Source organism: Equus caballus, chromosome 1 (genome assembly GCF_041296265.1).
Source record: "Equus caballus isolate H_3958 breed thoroughbred chromosome 1, TB-T2T, whole genome shotgun sequence".
Classification (NCBI taxonomy): Eukaryota; Metazoa; Chordata; class Mammalia; order Perissodactyla; family Equidae; genus Equus; species Equus caballus.
Genome location: NC_091684.1, coordinates 103705940 through 103727350, shown reverse-complemented (window position 1 = coordinate 103727350; position 21411 = coordinate 103705940). Strand labels below are relative to the sequence as shown.

The window sequence follows — 21411 nt, the reverse complement described above, 5'->3', positions numbered from 1 at the left end:
TTATAACACTAAAAAAGCTATTAACTTTTTTAAAAAAATTCTGCAGAACTTATCAGACTCTTCCATCCACTGTAGAGGCAGATTTTAGCTCCCACGGTACCCCAGCAGACCCTCCTCCTTCCCACCTCCCCAGGTATACAAAAGCAAAGCCACCTGCCAAAAGCATTCCAGGCACTGCCCCAGAAGCCATCCCCCAGGGGGCTGTAATAACCACCCTCACTACCACTGCCACCCGAACCCTCTGTCAGTGCACGTGTTGGCAGAGCTTTTGTGGCCTCTGGCCTTGAATCTGATTATCTGCTGAGCAATACCAGCGCCGATCCTCTTGGTCATCTCCTTGGCCCCAGCCTGGGCCAGGATGTGGTGTGCAGTGGGGGTCAGTGAGTTGGGGAGCATAGCTGGGATTGTTGTGGGCTTGTGGAAGGCCCAGATGTCACCCAGGGTCCTGGGATGGGGGCAGCATCACTGCTGTTTTGCAAGGATGGCCATGCATACGTCCAAGTCGCCTCCCTCCTCGTACGCCAAGGACTCCCCTTTCTGCGGCCCTCCCAGAACAGGCTGGGAAGAAGGGAGAAGACAGGGAGGGTAGGCAGGAGGAGACAAGTTCTCTTTATTAAGCCAAAGAACCATTCTAAGGGGCCTGTGCCTGGGAGGACGTACCTTTAGGTGAAGGATGCCTGGAGGTCAGTATCAATTTGCCTGAGTGCCCCAATGCGGGCTGGGACCCCTTGTGTCCTGTCTAGGAGAGGAGTTCAGCTGTACACACCCACGGCTCTCTGACAGCAGCCAACCCTGACAAGAGCTCTTATTGCTCTGTGCTTTGTGCTGTTTCCCCTACTTGGCTATGAACATTTGGAGGCCAGTAAACACATCTCACTCACTGTAATTACCAGAGGACACAGCTCAGTGCCAGGCATAGGTGGCACTCAGGAAACATCTGTTAAATAAATCAATGAATCAGTGTGCACTGGAGCTAACACATGTAGCTGACAGTGACCACTTGGGGGAACGCCATGTGGACACACCTAGGCTCAAGAAAACGTGCCGATGTCACCATCCTGGGGCTCAGGGCTCTGGCCCCGTCCTGAGCAGACTTCCCTCTATCTGGGCAGTCCCCACCCATGCTGCTTCATCTTTTCAACCATCCTTCCCACCTGCTCCTTCCTCCCATCTGAATAAATGAAACACATGAATATTTGTTCAATGACTGAATGCTTCCCATGGTGTTCCCTCTAACTTCTCTGTCTCCAGTCTGCTTCTGACAATACTGACACCCACAGACCCAGTCCCTCAGTGCTTCCACATGTCATTGCTGTCCTTCCGAACTCCTGATGACAGTCCCAGCATATGATGGCTCTGCCTCCCCAGCTTGAGTCCCTGGGGCCCACGCTAGCCACCGTGTATCAAAGGAGTCACTGAAGAAGCACAAGTGCCACCATCCAAACACTCCCATGAGATGGCAAAAAGGCCACCTTCACGCTGTCAGGGATGTCACGATCTCCAGGGTATAGCTGTGCTGCAGACCCCAGCCACCCACCCAGATGCTCTGCTGCAATGACTGGCAGACTCTTTCTATAAAGGGCCAGAGAGTAACTATTTTAGGCTTTGCAGGCCATGTGGATCCTGTCACAACTAGTCAACTTGTCGCAACTTGCAGCATCAAAAGCGTCCGTAGAGAATAAACAAATAAATGAACATGGCCGTGTTCCCATAGAACTTTATTTACGAAAACAGGCAGTATGCCAGGTTTGGCCCATGGGTGGTAGTTTGCCAACCCTTATCTTGCTTAACTGAGTGGGGCAGTGAGTGTGGGAATTGTCATAGTGCTTGGTGTCCCCAACACCTTGAAAAGCTCTGTGCGCTACACTCAATTCTTACGAGAATCTCGTGGGACCATCTCAGGGGATGCTGGATGCTCAAGAGGCTTTTAACATCCTGATATTCCAGCTTGGTGGGCCACATCCTTCACTATGGTACTCTTTGTAACCTTCCACCTTGGGAATGACAAGGGCCACCAGCACCACCCAAGCCTGAGCAGAGACTTGCCCCCTTATCCCTGGCACAGACCGGTCAAGCATCATCGAGCTTTGAGAGGAAGCACAGATGACATCTCCTTGGACACACGTTCTCCCATCAATGCCTGTCGCTGCTGGCTCCTCTCCTCAGCCCCACTCAACTGTGGTTCTTCACAGCCCTACTATTCCAAAGACAGCAGGTGGGGACACTCCCACTGGCAGAGTGGAGGTTATAGCCCCACAGGAGCGCCTCTTCAATAGTGACCACCATCCCTACCAGGCCCTTGGGTCCCAAGAGTGGTCATGGACACTGGGGTAGCATTGGTTACCTGGGTAGACCAGCCACCTGCCCCAAACTCTCTTCAGAAAGAGACGCTGGAGTCCACGCCTACCTGGTGAAGGCCCACAGAACACTGCCTAGGCAGTTTCTGGGAACCAGAGCGTTTTAGGCAGCATCTCTCAATCTTTACCTGCTTAGAGTTGGTCAGGTAGAGCTTAGCTGCCAGGTTGATGACCTGTAGCTTGACGATGTCCTCCTCTGCTGTGAAGGACTTGGCCATTTTTCTCAGGACGTCAGGGGCAATTCTGGGGACATGCTCACAGTACTCACCGATGAGCCACAAGATGCTGGCTCGGGCCATGGGCACCTGTGGGTGTGGGAGAGGAGTTAGGACTGGGGTGAATGTGGGAATGTGGGTGGGCCTGTGGCCTGCCAGGGAAATGGCACTCCTCCCACCTGTGCTGGCCTACTGTATTATGGGGTTCTCTGGAAATGGGAGTGGGGGTGGTGAGAGAGAGATTAAAAAGTGGGCGTTTTCTGAGCAGCATCTCCCCTCTTCCCTGGGGTTTCATTAGCATGGGTAGAGCCTTCAAGCCCAAAGTCAGTCATCATTTAAAAGGCTACTTGTCTGGACTCATTGTACCCTTGATGCTTTACTGTCATGTTATTCTTCCTGAATCTTCAGGAGTGCCTTGTTTGAAAGTTTCAACTTGGTAGAGCAACAGAAAACCACAGGATTTGTCGATCAGCCACTGCTGGCCAGCACTTTAGAGAAAACACACGTGGTGCTGAGGCCGTTGAGCTCAGTGAGGGATCCCCACGGAAAGGTGAATGAATCTTGGGCAACAACGTCAGGGTCACACAGTCCCCTCCCTCCCCTCCTTCCACTTGAAGACCTTTCAGAGCCAGTATGGAAGGTGCGGAAGTTGACTTTATTAAGCCCAGAGCATTTAATTATAGAGTCTTAAAATCATAGGCAGGATACGGGGGTGGAGATGGAAACATGGGGCTACTCCCTCACCTGGATGTTGTCTGTGAGCTTTGCCAAGTGTTTGATGATCTCCCCATGCTGTGCCGGCTGCATCTGCAGCAGCTTCTTAATGACGACCACTGACTCTGCGACCACAAGCTCTGTGGAACAGGAATCAAGGGTGTGGACCCCAGGACAGTCAGATGACCACACACAGGTGGACAGACACACTTGCAGTGCCCCCAGACCCTTGGCTCTCTTTCTCAATCCCCTGCACGTCTCCAGTGGCCCTCAGAGGCAACACCTGGACACTAACTGAGATGGACAGACTGATGTACTCACATTGTGCCTGGACAGACAGGTGGATACCCATGGGCCGTCAGAGTCAGACATGCAGGCAGATACCCCCTGGTCGTCAAAGTTGGATACTCAAACAAACACTGACCATCACGGTTGGACAGCAGTTGCACCAGGCCGTTGAGGCAGGTGTCACGGACTCGGCCTATGTTAGTTGCACAGCGTCCAATGGCCTGGATGGTGGCTGCCACAAAGTCTTTGTCCATGCTGCGAATGTAGGTCTGTGGGACACCAAGACAGAGTGACCCCCAGCAGGGAGCGATCCCTCAGTGACTCTGCAGGCTTGAGGGTCACCTTCAGAAAGGCTGTCACCCCTCATTCAACGACTCATCATGCTAGAGGCTAAACTCTAGAAGTGGGAGTGACACTCTCACCCACTACCCAGTGACTCCTCAGCCCAAAGCCAGCAGAAGACACCAGGAGGGAACCTAAGATAACAGTTTCTCCACTTTGGGCTCTTAGGAGTTTTGACCCACCAGGACAATTCTCACTGAGCACAAGGATCTGCAGGGCAGCTCTCCTGGGCCCCTCTGGCTGGGAGCTGACCCCTGGCCCGTACCTGGAATTCCCGTAGGACAGTAGGGATGTTGGTCTCATTGGCCAGGTTGGTCAACACTTCCAGCTGCAGGAAGGCAAAATTGGCAGAGTGGCTACGGGTTTTCTGAGCTTTCATAACCCTTCATTCCAAACACACATCACACACCAGAAAACAATCCTCAGGATAGCCCTGCATCATCCTAAGACTGATGAGGGAACTCACAGCTCATGAAACTTGTCCAAAATGCAGGAGGACCAGTTTGCCTCTTAAGTGGATTCCTCGACAGGGTACTTACAGTATGATCATGTCACCATTGTACCTCCACGGAAACCTTACGCCTCCTATTGCTTTTGGAATAAAGACCAACGTCTTTACCGTGGTCTACAAGTCCCTGAATGATTTGATCGCTGTCTACCTCCAATTTCTCACCACCTGCCCTTGTCCTCTGTGCCCCAGTCACTCTTGTCAGACCTCTTCCTGCCTCAGGGCTTTGCATGTGCTGCTTCCTCTGTGTGGAGCAATTCTTCCCATTCCTGTCCCAGCGTTTACCTAGATAATTCATGTTCACTTCTCGGGTCCCAGCTCAAGCCTCACCTCCTGAAGGAAAACTCCCGACACCAGACTAGATCGGGTCCTCCAATTTCACGCTCTTATAGCTCTCTGCACTTTTCTTTCATACCACATTTCACAAACGGATTTTTACATGCGTTTTGTGATTAGCTGCTTAACGTCCCCTCCTCACCCCAACTAGACCGTGAGCCTCACAAGGCCAGGGTGCCTGATGAGATTGCTCTCGCGTGTACCCCTAGATCTAGCAATGTGACTGATACACAGCAGATGTTCCGCAGGGTTAGGAGGACTAACTGATGCTGAATGAAATCCCTCAATAATGAGGACGCAGAGCAGGAATGGAATGAGGGTATGGGCTTCTGCCACTTTTTCTGTGGGTGTATGTTTCCACGAAATCCTGAGGGAGCAGGTGTGTGGGGGCAATAGCACTGTGGGTGCAAGACAGAAGACTGTGGTGGGAAAAGAATGAATTCTGGGGTCAGCAGAACTATCTTGCCTCCCTGAGTCTACATTTCAATAAAATAGAGATAATGCACACTTTCTGGGATTATCATGAAAATCAAGTTACTTCATATGTGAAATGCGGCAGGTGTGTAACAGGTACTAGGTGGGGGGGGGGGGGTCCCTTCTCCCTGTCTCCCGACTCCCATTGGCCTGGCTTCCTGAGCAAATGCTTGTGGCTGGGGCAACCACGGGCTCAGCCCCAGAAACAAGCAGGCACCAAGGCGGCCACTGTGGATATCTGAGAGGGTGGGGGCATGGGGAGGGGCTTCTGTCCATCACTCACCTTCAGGATCTTGATCTGGGTGGGGTCGGTGGACCTGATGTAGAAGCTCTTCAGGTAGGGCTCAAACATACCCTGGCACAAGAGAGGCAGCCGCAGGGAGCTCCACCGCAGCCCTGCACCTGCCTCCCTTCAGAGCCACCCCTCCTCTCCCGACCCAGGGCCAGTATCCTTCCCACGTCCTCACTGTCCTCCACTCCGCAGGCCTCTCCTCCCTCTCAGGTCTGACTCAGGTCTTTCTTCACCTGGCTTTCCTCCCTCAGTGGCGCCTCAAGATCCAGGCCCTGCTTTCCACCTGCATTTGGGGTCTCCCCCTGCCTCGGAGCTTTACACGTGCTGTTCAAGGCATTCCCCAATCATGCCTTTCCCCAGCACCCCTAGTGCTTGCAGGAGCCTCCCCTAGGACTGCGAGGGCAGGCCTTGGTCAGATGCTCACCCGGCGCTTGATGGACATGGTGGCCACGTTCTGAAGCACCACGTACTGCACCTCACTGCGGAGAGGACAGTCAGAGGTACCTGGGCCCCTCGGCAGAGGCAAGGGGGAGAAGGTGGGGGCAAGGGCGGCGGGCCAAACAGGAGGGAGGGGAGGCCCAGTGTGGGGAGGGAGGGCACCAGTGGGAGGAGAGTGGGACCGGGATCACTGCGTGCGCAGGTGGGCTAGGGTTGGGGGACGTGATGCTCCCACGGTCCTAGACATGCGCAGCGGGCCGGGACGGGAGTAGGACCGGGCCAGCCGGAGATGGAGATGTGGGCGGGGCGGGCGCGCACCTGTGGCTGCGCAGCAGGCGCACGAGCGCCTTGGCGATGACGCCCACCTCCGCCTTGGGCGCCAGGTGGAAGTAGAGCTGTGCCACCGCCATGACCACGGCGGCGCTGCGGCTTTGCAGCAGTGGCTTGGTGTTGCGCAGCAGCAGCCGGTGGTCGGGGTCCATGACATAGGGCTTCCGGGTGGGCAGCGCCGCGGCAGCCGCCTCCTCCGACCCCGGGCCCTTGGCCTCGTCCTCCTCCGAGCCGTAGAAGGCTTTCTCGGGGTTCTCCTCCAGCAGGGATTCCTGAGGGGGAGACCAGTGGGCCAGGGGGCGCCTCCTTGGGGCGACCCTCCTGCGCACTCTGCTAGGGCGAGGGTTAGGGTCTCTCTTGGGGGTCCGGGCCCACTCACGTTCTGGGTGGGGCTCAGGAACTGCGTGCGGGCGTAGCGGGTGAGCATGCTGATGATGACCACCTGGCCCCACTCCTCCACGTCGATGAGCAGGTTACAGAGTTTCCGGTAGTTCTTGTGAATCAGGTCGATGCGCTCGGGGCAGACCTCCTCGAAGGCCATCACCACGCTGCCCGCCACCAGCTGGGGAACCGACAGAAGCAAGAGAGGGTGAACGGAAAAGCAGAAGGGCCGCTGCCCAGCACCTTTCCACCACCCGCCCCGTGTGCACATATACGCACCGTGGTCTTGTCCGCCAGAAGCTTCTCAATGACCTCTATCAGCTGGTCCTTCTGGTCAGAATCCAAACTGAGGGAGAAACGGTTGAGGGATTTGCCCCTCCCCCCATCTCCAGCCTTCTCGATATTTGCCCAAGCTGTGTTCACCTCCTGTGCCCCAACCCTATTCATAGATGGGTGTTGAGCCCCCACCTCCACTGACCTCCATCTCTGTCAGTTCCCCAACTGCCTTAATCCATCTGCAGAGTAAAAGAAGGGAAGCCTGCAAGACTTGGGGGAGGCCAGGGGTGGCCTGGGGCCTTGGGAACCATTACCCCGAGGAGCGAAGGGCGGGGCTGGGCATACCTGTAGAGTTTAGGGATGGCATGGGCAGCTGTTTTCCGCACATAGGGCGACATATCCGAGGCAGCTTCCTTGATGGCCAGCATCATGATGGGCACTATGATGGGCACACGGATGCTAGAAAGGACACGGAGGGCACTGGCACGAATCAGCTGGTTGGGATCCTAAGGGCAGAGGTGGAGGCAGAGCCGTGAGAGGGCACCAGGTGTCCTGATGGGGGAGGCCACACCTATGGAACTCACTGTCCCCAGCTACCACCAGCTCTTGTGTGCCTGCCTCCTGCCCTGAGCCTAGATGATGTGCCAGTGCTTGGGCATCTGGGGGACACTGATTGAGGGCACTGACTCTTGGTCCTGGCTGCAGAAATCTCACCCCTGAACAGGTGTGGCAATGGGCTGCTTCACTTTCAGGAAGAGGGAAAAACTTTCACAACACCTAAAGTTCCTGAAGACCTCCTGTTCCTTAGGATGGGGGGGGGGGGGTCTCTTTGTGTTTATGCCCGAGGTGACTGCCAGCAAAAGCAGGCTGGTCTCCCTTCCAAAGAATTTAGCCCTTCATCCCTCTTCCCCAGCAGTCTCTCAAAAGCTGCTCTTCTTCCTCTTCTTGCACAGTCTTTAAAAACAGAACGGCTGTGTGGACCCCTCCTCATTGCTCCTATTGCATCCTGTAGATGCAATAGACACAACGGATTGTAGTCATGGCGCTTATGGCAGTCCTCGCACCATCAGCAGCAGCTGTAACTTACTGTTAACCATGAGAATGGCGGATAATGGGAGAGGTGCTGGAACACTAAAGGATAGACGCTACCCTGATCCTCTCAAACGGAGAAAGGGAAGATCCGCAAAATTACAAGTGAAAATGATGGTAATCTCTGGCAAAATTCAGGAATTAATTTTTAAATAGGTGATTTAGAAGTACTTATTTAAAAAGCAGGAGTCTATTTTCTTAGAGTCAAATAGACTGCTAAGACCTATGTTCCCTTTTTTAAAAAACTATTTTATTTGGAAATGATTGTGGATTCACAGGAAGTTACCAAAAAAACCTATTTCCTTTTTGATAGGGTAGATGTTAATACTGGGAGATACTAATGCTATGTATGTGGATTTCAGCAAGGCATTGTGGGAGTCTCTCATAGCATTTCCTCTGTTGCCATTTTCGAGGCAGGCCTTTTGTTTCATTTAATACATAAGCATTTTAAGAGCAGAATTCATGTCTCTTTTATCTCTGTATCACCACAGCCCTTTGCACACAAAAGGTGTTAAGAAATTTTGCTATTGTATAGGATCCTTCCTAAGAAGATGGGAAAATGCCAGCTGGTTGTACAGTTACGTAGATCCACAATGTGGTAAGGCGTTGTACTTAGGGAAGGTTTATCAACAGATCAGTGTCAACCTGGAAACAGGATATGCCACGGGACTCAGTCTGTTGCCCTGGTCCAAATCGCTTATCAACATCTTGGAGGAAGACACAAAATCAGGAGACAAAATTAAGATTCAGGATCGCCCTGGCTTGGACCCTGTGCTAAACCAAGCTGGTCTCCTTCTCTACTACAAAACAGACGAGGGTTTCATAGGGGATTCAAGGGACCAGCTGCACAAAGACAGGATGTACGGAGACCTGGATTATCTGCTTGCCAGCCGGAAGCTGTCTGAATCGAGCCAGCCACATTAGTGGACTGCTAAGAAAGCAAACACAGCCTCAGCCTCGGCTGATAAAAAGGAGAACCCTGGATGGAAATGACTGGTTCCAATGTGCAGGAGAGCCCCCCAAACAGTAACAACAACCAAAAGAAAATGAGATTTAGAGAAACACATATATTATATGATACCATTTACAAAATAATGTTATATATTGTTTAGGAATACATAAATAATGAAAGAATAAATACATGCATATGAGTGATAAACAGGGGAAGAAACGTAGGGGGCTTTGGCTGTCTGATAAATATTTCATTTCTTATGCTGGGTATATGGATATTCATTATATTATTCCTTATGCCTTTTGTGAGTCTGAAATAAATTTTTAAAAATTGTAGCTATAGAGGTTTCAATACAATATAACGGTTAAAAAAACTAGAACAGTTGTAGTCGTCTTAAGATGCAGTGAGCTGCCTTATGAAAGTGAGGTCTCCGTCACTGCAGATGACCCGTCACAGATATTCTAGGGCAAAGGTCAGCACACTACAGCCCTCAGGCCAAACCTGTCTTCTGCCTTTTTTATAAATAAAATTGTATTGGAACCCAGCTACGCCCACTCATTTATGGCTGCTCTCGCACCACAAGGGCAAAGTCGAGTGGTTGCACGGTTGAGACTGTACGGCCTGCAAAGCCTAAATTACTCGCCGGCACTACACAGAAAAAGTTTCCTGATGGCTGTTCTAGAGAAATCATTGCAGTGAGTTAGACTAAAGAAGCTCTGGTTTTCTAAACAGGGGCAAAGGGCGGACTGTAGAAACTACAGGTAAATGTAAAATCTGTGTAAAAAATTTCAGAAAAGTTCTTATAAAATGATTTAACCCTGCTTCACACCAAAAGACTACTTGCCAAGGTGGGACAGATCCTATGGTGTTGACTTTTAAAAAGAACCCGGCACAATGTGTGGCAGAGAGATACCCAAGTATTTGCTGAGTGAATGATGATATATGCAAGTGCCTGTCCTTTCGACCCCACCTCCCAGAAGCAGACCCTGTCAACCCCTCCTGCTGGCCATAGCAGACTGGACCAGGGGTGAGCCCCGGATTTGGGCAGTCAATTCCCAGTCTGCTCAGCACCCTAGAGAATCAGCTGGACATGAAAAGATGAGCTGGACCTTTCAGATCCCTCTCACGGGAATTTGAACGAAGCCTGTGGAAAGACTGGAGGCGCTGATGGTTGCAATCAGAGCTGAAAAGGCTGATACAGAGAGAGGACAGAATGCAGTGATACTGACTTCTTTACCCTAACCAGAAAAGAACCCAGTGGAGACTCTCATGCGTGCGTTTAATATACAAACAAAAGGGGAGAACATTGTTTAACTAATGTGGGGGATTCAGGCCACTCCAGTCTAAAGGACTTGAATCTTTCCATGGTCCCTTCCCGTAGGTGATTTTTCAATTTCTGCCTGCCTCAAGAGCATTTCACACAACAGTGGTGATGCAGGTCTTTAAAGGTGGATATTTTGTATACAGTGGGGCAGCTAAGACAAGTCAACGACTTCTTCTGGCGCTAAACAGAAGAACAGTCCGTTTGTTCCAGCGCTAGAGGAATAATGGGCTGTACTGAACTGCCTGAAAGGGAATCATCATGAGTTCACGTCCTCTGCTCTGACCTTGGAACCCGGTCTCCCTGTCTGAGCAGCTCTCTTCCACAGTAAACTTGGTTCTTTTCCTCTCGGTGGAGCTCATCTGTTTTCAATAAACCCTTTGTCCTCCTTACCAAGTTGCAGGTGAAAAGTCATTGTTCTCCACGGATCCCTGGACTAGGTGAGCCTGCCAGCGCCAAGCATCTGAGCTCCCAGAGGTGACGAATCCAGGTCGGCAGCCCCCCTCGCAGCATCCTGTCCTAAGGAGGCTGACTTCTGCTTGCCTGTGGGCTGCAAACCCTTTATGCTAATGGGGGGAGGGCTGAGGGGCTCTCCATGGTCAAGGGCTCAAGTGGTTCATATTTGAGGCAGCCACTATCACAGGCTCCTCAGAGGAGGACAGACACAGTCCCTGGGCACCCACTGCATCTCTCATGCCCTCTCCGAGCTGGCCTCCGCCCTCTGAGGGTCTGGCTGGTCTTCTTCCAATGCTAGGCAGGTGGGAAAGAGCCTGCAGAGCCTCCCCCCATGCTCACGCCTCTCCCTGGGTCCACTCCTCCCATACAGCACCAACGAGACCCACGCCCCAGGGAGGCAAACGGAGACCTCTGACCTTCAGGCCACGCTGGAAAGTGGAGATAGACAGCAGGGCCAGGTCTTGCTGCTCCTCAGCATAGCGCACCAGGTACACGTAGACAAGCTTCTTCACCTGGGGGAGAGCAGGTTTCTCAGCAGGGACTGGTGCCCTCCCCCCCCCAGGAGATGTCATCACCCCAGCCAGCTGTGGTCCATGGGGACAAATTCTTCCAGTGGGGGACAGCGTCCAGAGTGTTCCCCAGGTTCTTCACTCTGATCCACATCTAGTTCAGAGACATGTAGACAGAGCCTTCTCCTGGACCAGGGGCTTTTCTGAGCAGGTCGGGGCTGGATCCTTCCGTTGCTCACCCCCACCCAGCCTGAGTTTATTCCTGGTGGAGGTGGGCATGAGAGCTCTCTCACCGAGGAGCGCTCACCTCTATGTTCTTGCAGGCCACGTTCTTCACCACAGCGGGAAACAGGTCCGAGGCATTCTTTCCGCGCGCGATCATCTGGGTGGTGGAGTCAAGGGAGGGGACAAGGAGAGGGGAGGAGGCCAGTCCTTATTAGGGGAAGGTCCACAAGGAGCCAAGGAGAGCTGCTCTTTGACCCCTGGGCCCCTCCCCCAGGAGAGGCCCCCTTCCTCCCTGCTCACCGCCACAATCCTCTTCATGGCCTCCAGCTTGAGGGAGTCCTTGTTGGTGTCCAGCATCTCCTTCAGGTCATCATGCCTGATGGGAGGCACAAGAGGTCAGCTGAGGGCATAAGGGTGGGAGTGGGGATATCAATCAGGACGATGCAGGCAGAGAGAAGGGATATGGCAGGGAGGGCTCAGGCAGGACCTGACCCGAGGGGAAGGCGGGGAAGTACAGATCAGGGGACTCAGGGTCGGGAGAAACGTGGGCCAGCCAATGTCATGCATTGAGTTATGTCCCCCTCGAAAAAGGTATGTTGAAGTCCTAACAACTAGTACCCCAGAATGTGACCTTATTTGGAAACAGAGTTGTTGCAGCTATAATTAGGGTGAGGTCATACTGGAGCAGGGTGGGATCCTAATCCAATGTGTCCAGTGTTCTTATAAGAAGATGGCCTTGTGTGAGGGCCGGTCCTGCGGTCGAGTGGTTCAAGTTCTGCGCACTCCATTTCAGTGGCCCAGGTTCACCAGTTCGGATTCTAGGCACAGACCTACTCCATCATCAGCCATGCTGTGGTGGCATCCCACATACAAAAGATAGAGGAAGATGGGCACGGATGTTAACTCAGGGCTAATCGTCCTCAAGCAAAAAAAGAGGAAGATTGGCAATGGATGTTAGCTCAGGGCGAATCCTCCTCAACAGCAACAACAACAAAAAGAAGATGGCCTTGGGAAGACACAAAGAGGAAGGGAGAACGCCATGTGAAGACAGAGGGTTGGAGTGCTCCATCTACAAGTCAAAAAACACCCAAGATTGCCAGGAAACTACCAGAGGCTCGGAAGGGGCAAGGCAGGATTCCCCTACAGATTTCAGAGGGAGCACGGCCATGCTGACACTTGGTTTCGGACTTTTAGCCTCCAGAACTGTAAGACAATACATTTCTCTTCTTCTGAGCTGCCCAGTTTGTGGCACTTTGTTACCACAGCCCTGAGAAACTAACACAGCCAGGGACATAGAGCCAAGAGACAAGAGGAGGGTTTAGAGTGGAAAAGGTATGGGCCCTTCCCAGGAAATGGCCAGGTGGATGGATGAGAGGGACCTGGAAAGGAGGTGGCTGTCAAAACAAGAGCAAGATGCCCTCGTCCCACACCGAGTGTGTTCCCAGACCCTGACCCCCCAGACTGAACTGATTCTAAGGACTGGATGGGTCCCAGACACTCCAGGGTCTGATGAGATGACCTCACAACGAAGGCCAGACCTGTCACTCAACTTTTAACCCTCATTCAGGGGAGTTATAAAACCATAATGGGAGAAATAAATGAAGATTTGAATAAATGACCCCTTGTATATGGCTAAGGGGAATAAAGGTGGTCCCCAAACCAATACATAAATTTCGTGCAATGTCCATTGAAATTTCAATGAAGGCATTTTGTTAAGCTTCATGAAATGACAGCAAAATTTGCCTGAGAAAAAAAAATCAATAGGTAAGAACTCCAAAGAATATTTTGGGGAAAAGAAGAGAACAATGAACAATGACAGACACCTCACCCTACCGGAATTCAATACACAAAACAACATGACAATGATAAAAGCTCTATGGTACTGGGTTAAAAACAGAAAGTCAAGGTCACAGAGGGAAATTTCATCAACGCATCTAAGTTGACACATTATGAACAAATACCTCACCAAAGGAAGAAAGAACCTTTCTGCCCCTTCAGCAATAAATGCTGTTGGGAAACTGCTTTGCAGCAAAGAATTTAACTTGTACACATATCTCACACCAAAATAAACTCCACATTTGATTTTTTTTTGCTGAGTAAGATTAGCCCTGAGCTGACATCTGTGCCAATCTTCCTCTATTTTTCATATGTGGGTCGCTGCCACAGCATGGCTGACAAGTAGTGTAGGTCCATGCCCGGGATCCAAACTCGCAAACCCAGGCTGCCAAAGTGGAGTGCACTGAACTTAACCACTAGGCCATGGGGCCAGCCCCGTATAGTTAAATTATTTTTAAATATGGAAGAGGAAGGGGAAATTTTTTTATTTTTAAGGTCATAAAATTATCAGTAACAAGATGGCTAGGTTTAATTTTTTTGAATTTGGTATATAAAACTAAATTTAGGGAAAAAAATAAGCATAAGGCAATTGTATTCATTTGCCATGGCTGCCATGACAAAGTACCATGGAGTGGGGGCCTTAAACTACTTATTTCCTCTCAGTTCTGGAGGCTAGAAGTCTGAGATTAAGGTGTCAGCAGGGTTGGTTTCTTCTAAGCCCCCTCCCCGTGGCTTGTAGATCCTGTCTCTCCATGTGGTCTTCCTTCTGTGTGTCCCTGTCCAAATTCCCTCTTCCTATAAGGACACTAATCATATTGGACTAGCTACCCTAATGACCTCATTTTAACTTAATTCCCTCTTTAAAAGCCCTACCTCCAAATACAGTCACATTCTGAGGTACAGGGGGGTTAGGACTTTGACATATGAATTTGAGAGGGAAACAATTCAGCCCGTAACAGCAACAGAAAGGAAAATATGTGGGATGGTGAATAAAAGTTTAATATTCAAAATAAATAAAGCACCGATATAAATTTAGGGCTGCTGCAAGCTCTTCCTCCACCTGCTTGGCCCTCCAGATAGACATAGCCCTAAAACTGCTGCTCCCCATTCAGTGAGTGGAGCATGGTCTGGTATTCCTTAGCCAGGTGCCCTTGTGCAGTGAACAACCTACGCAACCATACTCAGAGGTCCAAGGCTGGTGGTCAAAGAAGTGAACAGAGAATTGCGAGTAAAAACATGGAAAACGTGTCTATCGATAGTTGACAGAACCGTGGGACAGCTGATGCACTCAGATGTTGCCAACACAATTCCAAACTTTTTGAGCAGCTGTGTGTGGAGACCTGCACATTCTCTAATCTCCCAGAGGATACTCTGCTAACCCACAGCTTTGGACCCAAGCATGAGAACCCAGCCTGGAGAGGTATCACCAATGGTGGAAGGTAAAAAGTAGTGTGTGCAAAGTTAGTCACAGAAGTGGAACACAGAGCAATCAGAAACTGGAGGCAGCAACATTAGGAGAGGGAAGAGCATGATAATAGTCATAAAGAGGCAAACGCGACAGCTTCTGATGCCGAGAAATGAGTAAGTGACAAATGCTGAGACGAAGAGAGGAACCCGACGTGACACACACCTAGTCATAGGGCCGCATTTTGCTGAAATGTGAGAGTGCTTCGCAGATAGAAAGGACAGAAGGGGTGCTAAGAAACTGACGCTCCAAGGATTGTAGGCAGTGTCTTTCCTCAAGAGATTTTTGATGGAAAGCAAAGTAGAAAGAGGACGCCTTCCAGAACACAGAGGACTTGCAAGGCTGTCAGATGAAGGCAGGAGAAGCTCTCCAGCCCCAGGCATGTTGATTGAAAACTTCCCCGGGGTGGCCCGGTGGCACAGCACTTAAGTTGGCACGTTCTGCTTCTCGGAGGCCCGGGGTTCGCCAGTTCGGATCCCGGGTGCAGACACGGCACCGCTTGGCAAAAAGCCATGCTGTGGTAGGCATCCCACATATAAAACAGAGGAAGATGGGCATGGATGTTAGCTCAGGGCCAGTCTTCCTCAGCAAAAAGAGGAAGACTGGCAGTAGTTAGCTCAGGTCTAATCTTCCTCAAAAAAAAAAAAAAAGAAAAAAGAAAACTCCCCCATTTGGGGAGATGCCCCTAAAACCAGAGGACACTTTTTACTCTCTCGTGGCCAAGCCAGGGCCAGAAGACAACCACCTTGTCACTCTCCCAGCCACAAACCAGGCAGTCAGTTCCTAGCTGGGGCTGAGCTCAGGACAACAAGGGTATAGACAGAGGTACAGACCACTGAGCTGGTCTGGGCAGAACCGAGGCTGTAGGAAGAATGACAGAGCTGGGCGCCACCTTCCCCAATATACAAACGTACCCCACTGCACCCCCAGGACCTTCCATACATACACCCACAGTCAACTTACACCCCATAGACACCGACACACCCAACACCCCCACCAACACCAGCACCACCCACGTATACAACAAACACTCCCATATCTGCCCCACAGACATACCTACACCAGAGACAAATCTATACCCTCACAGACACATCTACACCCCCCAGACACACATATAATCCATATATAACCCCCCCACACACAAAGAAGCCCGCAGACACACACCCACAACCCCCACAGAAACACAGTCATAGATACATACACCAGACATACAGACACTTCCCACAAAAACACACTCCCCACACATAAGCCCCCACACACACTTCACCTACACATCCCTACAGAGACCCACAAATACATACACACATCCCCACAGACACACACCCACCAGAAGACCTCTCCATACTCCCCCACACCCTCACCTGGACATGAACATCCCACACAGTGCACATACCCCACACGTCCTTCCACAGACACACACACCACACACACCTACACCTTTTTGACAAAACTCGGTCACTCTAGGCTCATTCGCCAAAATGGCCAGTAGATGCCTGTTTGAGGTTCTTGATGATAAATCTAGGCTTCCAAGATCAAACACATCCAGCCTCAAGATCCTCTGACTCCCTTCTGAGGGGTCAGGGGGAGTCCTCACTGGTCAGCAGTCGGAGTTTGCCCAGTCCCTTTTAACGCTGGATGTCCTCTAAAGCAGACTTCTTCACACTGCCCTCCCCGAAATGCCACAGGCCCGTGTGAAATGCACACACCCCAGGGCATGCCCAGGGGTGCGTACATTATTCCCACCCACCCAGCCTAGTGCATACATTCCAGGCCCCTGAGGGCTCCGGGGCCCTGGGCGGATGGGGAATTGAGGGGGGGAGGGACTGTGGACAGAGAGCAGACACAGCACAGGTGGGATTGTCAGATGCCACCAACAGACAGCAGCTGCCTCCTGGGCTGTGACCACCCTGGGTCTCTCATCTTTGTTCCCACCAGCTTATGTTCCCAAGAGGGAGAGGAATGGAGAGATACACAACAACGCTCTAAGGCCATGAAACATTAGTCTCCTGTAGTCGGATCCCCTTACACGGCACTCACTTTGACCTGACCCCTGGCCTGGCCTGGCCCGTCTCTCTGGGGGGGTGGCTGGAGCCTGCCAGGGGGTGAAACACGGCATATGAGGCCAGACATGCTCGCCTCCCTGATACACCTTCCTCCCTCCCCTCTACCCCCAAGTGCCAATCCACTTGCCAGGAGAGGCTGGCCAAACTCGGTGCTTTATCTAGTCTCCGAACCTCACCCAGAGCCCACTCTAGCTGTGGGGCCTCAACGCCCAAATATTTTACTGTCCTCCTCCCCTCAGAGCTTCTGGGGAGTTAAGCTCATGTACCCACCCCACATACTCTCAGTCCCCACACTAAGCCCCCTGACATCCGCCCCTGACATCCCTCCTCCTGCCTGGACCCTAAACACCAGCCCACTCCTGCTCCTGAGAAAGTGGGACCTGAACGAGTCTGGCTGAGTGGCAGCTGCCCACCCCTTGCCTCCCCAGCTGTCTGGGTGAGGGTCCCTGGGGTCCTCTGTACCGTAGCGGCTGGCTCTGGCTCTGGCCTTGGCCAGGCTCTGGGCAAGCTCCTTCCAGAGATGCTTCTGGGGTTGGGTCTTCCTCTGAGGCCTGCAGCCAGCGAAGCTCCTCAGGCTGCAGGGCCTGGTACCAGGGTGGGGGCCCGCCTTCGGGGGCCAGCACAGGGCTGGCAGCCTCCTGATCAGCCCCACAGGCCCCTCTGCCTCCTGGCCTCACCACGGCCCCCGGGAGCTGCAGGAACCGCTGCATCAGGCACTAGGGTCTGCTCGGAGATGGGACTGAACTGACCAGGAAGCCTGGATGCCTGTGACTGTCACCAGACGGCCCGCCCCCGAAACTCAGAAACCAGATACCGGCAGAGAAGGAGGCTCTAGTTTCCTCCTGGCTGCTCAAAGACAAGGACTCAGGAGGGGGAGGAGGGCAGGGCCTGGGGACTAAGCCAATGCTCCATCTCAGGGCAGGGCCTAGAGGGTCAGGGGAGCAGGTCCAGACAGAGGTGACGGATGCCCTCCTTGCCTCCACTCTCACACCACAACTGGGCCTCCGCCTCCCAGAGCTGCTCTTCCTCAGAAATCTCCCACACCCTCTTCCCACTCTGACCCTAACCTTCTTGATCCTCACCTGTCTTTCCAGAGCCAGTTTCCCGATTTCTTCCCTCCCATCAGCCTTCTCTTATCTTTACGTCCTCCCTACCTGGCCTATGCCTCCCAGCTCCATCCTCCACCGCTGGCTCATTCACATCCTTGGCCCTCTTGTCCCCACTGCTCCTACCCTGCCAGGAGTGGTTGGCTTTATTCGCGGTATATCAACCCCCTCGACGCTCCTCAAATTCCCACCCATAGCCTTGCCCTTGCTCTTACAGCTTCACTACTTGCCTCTCACAGAAGATGGAAGGCCTTAGATACAATCCTCTGCAGCCCCAACACATCCGCGTCCGTGCTGTCCTCTCCTCCCTCTGGGCAGAGCTGCCCTCTGAAGCCAGGCCAGGCCTCCCACCCAGCTCTGGAAGCCTCTCCTCCCACCACTCAGGGATCCGGGCCTCCTTCAATTCCCTGCAGCCCGTCCCACACTACCGGCTTCTTCCTATCAGCTGTTAGACTTGCTCTGGGCTCCCTTATCCTAATAACAAACAAACATAACAATAAAAATAAAGTAAACCATCCCAAGCCGACGTTCTCCTCCAGCAACTCTTTCCCTCTCTCCCCTCTACAGTCAAGCTCCTTAGAAGCAAAATTCCCATTCACTGGGTTTTATTTATTCACCTCCTATTTCTTCCTCTATTCACCCTAATCTGGCTTTAGATGCTAGTTAGAATTTATGAGGGGCCATGATATCTGCAACTTACATGGTTCAGCCAAAAATATTTATGGGTAGATGGTAGATACAGCAAATGTGGGACAATGTCAACAACAGTTGAATCCAGGTGGAAGGATACACGTGTCCATTCTATTATTCACTCAGCTGTTCTGTATGTTTAAAATTGTTCATAATAGAATGTGGGGAGAAATAATTTCGCTCCTCCACCTCTGACTTTGCCAGCTCTGGTCTCCCAGGGCAGGAGGTGAGGAGCGGAGCAGGTCGGGGTTGACCTGCTCTTTGTCAAACCAATGGTCACGATTTCTTTCTTTGAGTTGACCTCAAAGGGCACTGACACTGCTGACCACTTCCTCCTCCTTGAAACCACATTTAATTTTCCTCCTGCCTTTGGTTTACTTTTGCTCAGTTACTCTGAAACACTTTCCCCCTGCTCTCTGGTCACCCCTCATGCGTGTTCAGGGTTCACACCTGTGCCCTGTCTGAACTCATTTTATACACTCTCCCTGGGTTATCTTCACTTCCTTCTGCGGCTTTGATCAACATATATATATGTTAATAATCCCTCCTGGAATGTGAATCCTAGGATCTGGCTACCTACTGGACTTGAATGTCCCTCAGAGTTTACAATCTCAGCATGTCAAAAGCCGAGCTCAACTTTATTTTCCACGGATTTGCTTGTAACATCTTTATTTCCAATCACACTGTGTGGATGGCTCCACCCTCTTTCCAGTTCCAAAACTAGTCACCTGAGTTTCATCCTTATCTTCCCCCAGTCCCTTCCTCTCACCTCACCCCCTAGTTAATTATCAGCTCTGTGGCTCCTACCTTCTCAATAGCCCTTCCCCCAGTCTAGGCCACCATCCTGGACGCCCCTCCACCCTCAACACCCCCCTCACTGTCTCCTCCCATCTCTCCTCCACGATCCAGCCTGGGATCCTTCTAAAATGCAAATCTGACATCTCGGGCTTAGAAGTCTTCGTGACCGCCCCCCGCTCCCCAACCTTGGCATCTCTCACCCTCCTTTCCGGTCACTGCAGTGGCCCGCACAGTGATTCTGATCACACTGTACCGGCACCTACAAAACCTGTGACCTGGCCGTCCTTCATCTCCCCACCTTCCTGCGAGCTCCTTCCTCTGTCGGGAACACCCCTCCCTCTCCCCTCCTGCCTTTCTCCGGGGCCAGAGACCAGCTCCTCACCCTCTGACTGTCCCCACTACACTGAATTGTCGCGGACAGAGGACAGATTCTTCCTCTGAGATCCCCTCTAAAGCAACTTGAGGTCAAGGACTGTCTCCTGTTCACAGCCGCATTCACGGTGACTAGGACAAGACTCGACACAGTAGGCCCTTAAAAATGCTTCTTTCAGAATTTAGGAATAACCGAATGAGCGAAGGAGTGATCCAGGGGTGGAGCGGAGGAGTGGGACGTGAAGGTCGGGCTGAACTGCAGGGGCAGCGTGGGGAGCAGCAGCGCGAGCGCCCGGGGGAGACGCGGACGCGGACGCGAACTCAGGGACCCGAAGGAGAGAAGATGGACTCGTGGGAGGGGCCAGGCCTGGAGGCTGAGTCCGCAACCAGGGCGGGCCTTTCCGCACAGGCCCGGGGCGCGAGCTCGCCTGCGCTGACCCCTCCCCCGCGCTCGGTTGGAGCCAACTCGCCAGGCGCGCGGGAGGCGGGGAGCCTGGAATCCGGACCTACAGACGGGACGGCCCCGCGGGGCGGGGCTGCGGGGCCTCCAGGGGCAGCCGGCGGGCGCATCCCGCTCCGGCCTCCCACCCCAGCGCCGGGGCCCGGGCGGCCCCCCGGGGCGGGGTGCTGGCGGGGGGCTGGGCGGGCTCTGGACCGCGGGGGCGGGGCGGGCCGGGCGCTGTCCACGGTACCGGGCTCGCTCACCGCTTGTAGTCGGAGGAGAAGATGCCGCCGCTCGCCGGGTCGTGGCCGTATTCGGCCTCCCCGGGGCCAGCGGAGCCGCCCTTGTCTTCACTGTAGGCGGGGGCGGCCGACATGGGGCGGCCGGGCAGCGCGCTTCGCCGGGGAGGGGGCTGCGCCGCCAGACGCGGCTGGGCCGGGGGAGGGCGCGCGGGCCGGCGGCGAGGTCGGGGGCGGCCGGGCCCGCAGAGCCGCAGTCTGCAGCGGGGGAGGCGGCGCGCGGCTCTATCAATCGGGGCGCGCGCCGAGCTTCTTAAAGGCACCGGCGTCTGCCGAGCGGAGGGCGTGTCCGCGGAGGGGGCGGGAAGGGAAGTGCAGCAGGGGCTGGCCCCGCCCAAACCCCTCGGAAATCCACCCACCACCCCCCCTCCCATCCCCGCGAAGGAAGGTTCCAGATGCAGCTCCAGGTTTGGGGGTGGGGGGTGGAGGCTGCTGGCTTGATGAGGGGACAGCCTTCCCGGGGATGCAGAACGCCTTTTTCCACTCGCCGACCACCGGGTCTCGGTGGAACGGCCTCTAGGGGCTCCACTCACCCCAGACACAAACGCGGATGCGCACCCACGCAGTGGAAGGAAAGGGGAGACTGAGAAGGCTGTGCCACAAGGTTGGGGGTCCTAAAGCGGGAAGGAGGCACCGCACCCGGAGACCGACTCAGAGACCACGGACGCTCCCTCTCCCCGCTCCACCTTTCCTACAAAATCTGGGCCCCTCTGCCGGCATTCTGGTTTCTCACAGGGGGCTTCCTGGAGGTGATGGAATTTAAGGAAGGTTGATCCAAGAGCGCCGAGGAGCTTACATCAGGTTGCGGGCGGAGAGGTGGCGAGAGAATAGAGGGGA

At 53.2% G+C, this 21411-nt stretch overlaps 1 protein-coding gene across 4 annotated transcripts in view; it reads right to left on the bottom strand.

Moving 5' to 3' along the window:
- The window catches only part of AP3B2 (adaptor related protein complex 3 subunit beta 2), a 32863-nt gene extending 11794 nt beyond the window's left edge, over window positions 1-21069 (bottom strand). Inside the window, exons 1-14 of one of the 4 annotated variants that reach the window (XM_023626484.2) lie at window positions 20539-21069; window positions 11804-11879; window positions 11586-11660; window positions 11186-11281; window positions 7297-7457; window positions 6955-7021; window positions 6674-6856; window positions 6283-6566; window positions 5951-6005; window positions 5518-5589; window positions 4182-4244; window positions 3711-3843; window positions 3317-3426; window positions 2486-2662 (exon numbers count right to left, since the gene is read on the bottom strand). In XM_023626484.2, coding sequence (XP_023482252.2) covers window positions 2486-2662; window positions 3317-3426; window positions 3711-3843; window positions 4182-4244; window positions 5518-5589; window positions 5951-6005; window positions 6283-6566; window positions 6674-6856; window positions 6955-7021; window positions 7297-7457; window positions 11186-11281; window positions 11586-11660; window positions 11804-11879; window positions 20539-20948 — 1962 coding nt within the window. In that variant the 5' untranslated portion in view covers window positions 20949-21069. Of the gene's footprint in view, window positions 1-2485; window positions 2663-3316; window positions 3427-3710; window positions 3844-4181; window positions 4245-5517; window positions 5590-5950; window positions 6006-6282; window positions 6567-6673; window positions 6857-6954; window positions 7022-7296; window positions 7458-10706; window positions 10864-11185; window positions 11282-11585; window positions 11661-11803; window positions 11904-12183; window positions 12354-20538 lie in introns of those variants that run through there. The other 3 variants (XM_070230300.1, XM_070230304.1, XM_023626598.2) reach the window with 3 other exon arrangements.
- Window positions 21070-21411: the final 342 nt, after the last annotated feature.